At 37.2% G+C, this 2,459-nt stretch overlaps 1 protein-coding gene across 4 annotated transcripts in view; it reads right to left on the bottom strand.

Annotated features, from left to right (window-relative positions):
* Window positions 1-1,544: 1,544 nt before the first annotated feature.
* The window catches only part of Mios (meiosis regulator for oocyte development), a 26,866-nt gene continuing 25,951 nt past the window's right edge, over window positions 1,545-2,459 (bottom strand). For all 4 annotated transcript variants that reach the window (XM_021190123.2, XM_029535090.1, XM_029535093.1 and 1 more), the window contains one exon: window positions 1,545-2,382. In XM_021190123.2, the coding sequence (XP_021045782.1) occupies window positions 2,286-2,382 (97 nt within the window). In that variant the 3' untranslated portion in view covers window positions 1,545-2,285. The remainder of the gene's footprint in view (window positions 2,383-2,459) is intronic.

Raw genomic sequence — 2,459 nt, 5'->3', positions numbered from 1 at the left:
TTCTATCAATGGTATTAATAAGGAAACTGCATTCTGGAAGACATTATGGGCATCTATTTCCTTCAATTATTAGAAAATAATTTTTAAATAATTTCCAAAATTTAAAATACAAATGAAAGAAACTGACCTTTTGGCTGTGAAGATGCAAACACTACAAGTACAAATGATAGCGAGACCCTAAACCCTGACCTGAGTCTGCAAGAATTCTGCTTATGTTTGTGACTTTCATTAAACACACTGCTTCCAAAGCAATGATGGTGCCACTGACCATTTAATATCATGACCTGTGACCACTAGTTAAGGCACACTCAGAATTCACCACTTACTGTAAACAACTTACTGGAACTGAATTGTGTATGTGCACTCCAGCTTGGAGAACAATAATGGGGAGATTTCCTGCCATGGCCATAGAAACAAGAGAAGAGTCAGAAAACCTATGAGATAGATATAGGAGAGAGAATGTTGAAGCCGTTACTGATTATAGACCACTGACTTCAGGACCATTCACTTTAGAACCATTTCAATGTGCTAAATGGAGAGTGGAGTACAATTTCTAACTATCCCGAGTGCTGGCCTAAGAACTATTATTGGAGTGTTAGTACTAGGGGACACAAAACTGAGGGGGGGGGGAATGCTTTCTGAATAGACTAGAACTGTATACTTTCTTATTATGAACCACATTTCTATATCTCATGGGCTAAATTACATTTGGCTGTTTTATGATAGCAATATGATGGTCATAGTTAACTTATAATAGCCAGTGAAATGTGTGAATAGCTTATTAGCATTTCCTATGTATGTGTTAAGATTTACTGTCACAGTGGACAGTTAAGTTCTATGTGTTTACTGTAAATAAAGTGAAGAACTACATCAGCCCCAGCCTGCCTTTCAGGAGGACCCCGGTTCGGGTGGGGCCGCGGACGGCCCCACTCAGGAAGCAAGGTTACAACTCAGTTTAGTCTACTGGATCTTCAGTCTTTTGACATGATGTCCTTCATGCTGTGCAGCTACAGATATCTCTCCAAAATCTAGAGAACAGGATCCTTACAACTATAACTTCAAGTACAAAATCCAGTTCCACTCCTAAACACAGTGTATGACAAAGAAGCAAGGTACAATTCCATTCTCTTGAATATGTCCAGTTATGAAGACAAACAAAAATGGAAACAAAGCCCTTGAATTGGCCCCAGTACACATACTTTTAGCAACTTATATCTAAAGTAGACTGCACGAATGCCCTTGTTTTGGCCAACACCATGTAGTCTACCCTGGAAAAAGAAGAGACTCCAAAACAGGAAGGGGTCTGACAGCACTACAAATGGTGTCCCACATATGATCTTGCATAGATTTCATACTCATTAGTACCTGGTGTGCTGAGAATGGTAAGTAAAGATGATATTCAGAGACAAATCAGAACATTGTAAAGAAAAAAATTGAAACTGAAAAAGTTATGTTTTCCTGAAATTTCACACACTTTTCTCTTTTGAAAGGAAAAAAGTTTCAAAGTATATTGTTTTAATTTTTTTTATTCTTTATTGTCTGTGCATGTGTGTACGTGCTCGCCCCATGCTGCAGCAAGCTTCTGGAGATGAGTTGAATCACTGCTTCCAACACATGGGTCCCAAGGACCGCACTTAGATCATCAGGATTGGCTGCAAGCCTCCTTACATGCTGAACCATCTCACCGGCCTGCTCTTAACTTGGATTTTTGAGGAAGACAAGAATGACCTATGTCAAATCTTTTGTATTAAAATATAAATGAATGAGGGAGAACATTTCCTTAAACGTGTGTGTGCACATATGCACACATAGGCATGGGTCAGGAGCTAATTCCCAATGTAAAAATTCACATTTTCTCTGAAAGCATATTTAAGCATGAATAACCTTAAATTGATATATGAAACAATGAATTGGCATTTGGCTTTAGATATGTACAGATTTTATCAAAAGATATCAATTTCAGATTGAAGATGCAGGCACAAGGTCTGTTTTTATTCTAAAACCATCTATAAACATAATTTTGACAAAAGCCTAGAAAGTTCTTTCAAATGAACTTTAACCTACTAAACAGCACCAATATTCATGTTCTGATGTTCATATCCGCAGCGTTTGCCTCTGAGAAGTACATCAAAATCATTCAAATATCAAACTGCTGAGCTGATAGAATGATTTATTTTCCCATTATAGCAAAGTCATGAGTGACTTTTTCTGAGGTATTTTTCTGAACTATGAAGGACATCTATTAAAAACTCCACACTTGAAGATTTTTCTTTAGGTGGAACATTTCATGGCTGGACAATCTCTGCTGGCACCAGATTTCCTGTTGTATCCAACTGCATACATTTACAGGTACACGCAGATACAGGACACTCTGCATGGTCCCTGAAAGAGGTGAAATAACCGTTAGGAATCCTAGATTTTTATATATATATATATATATATATATATATATATATATA

This window comes from Mus pahari, chromosome 2, assembly GCF_900095145.1.
Source record: "Mus pahari chromosome 2, PAHARI_EIJ_v1.1, whole genome shotgun sequence".
In the NCBI taxonomy this organism is placed as follows: Eukaryota; Metazoa; Chordata; class Mammalia; order Rodentia; family Muridae; genus Mus; species Mus pahari.
Note: the sequence above shows the minus strand (reverse complement) of the source record. Positions and strands in the feature narration are given on the sequence as shown.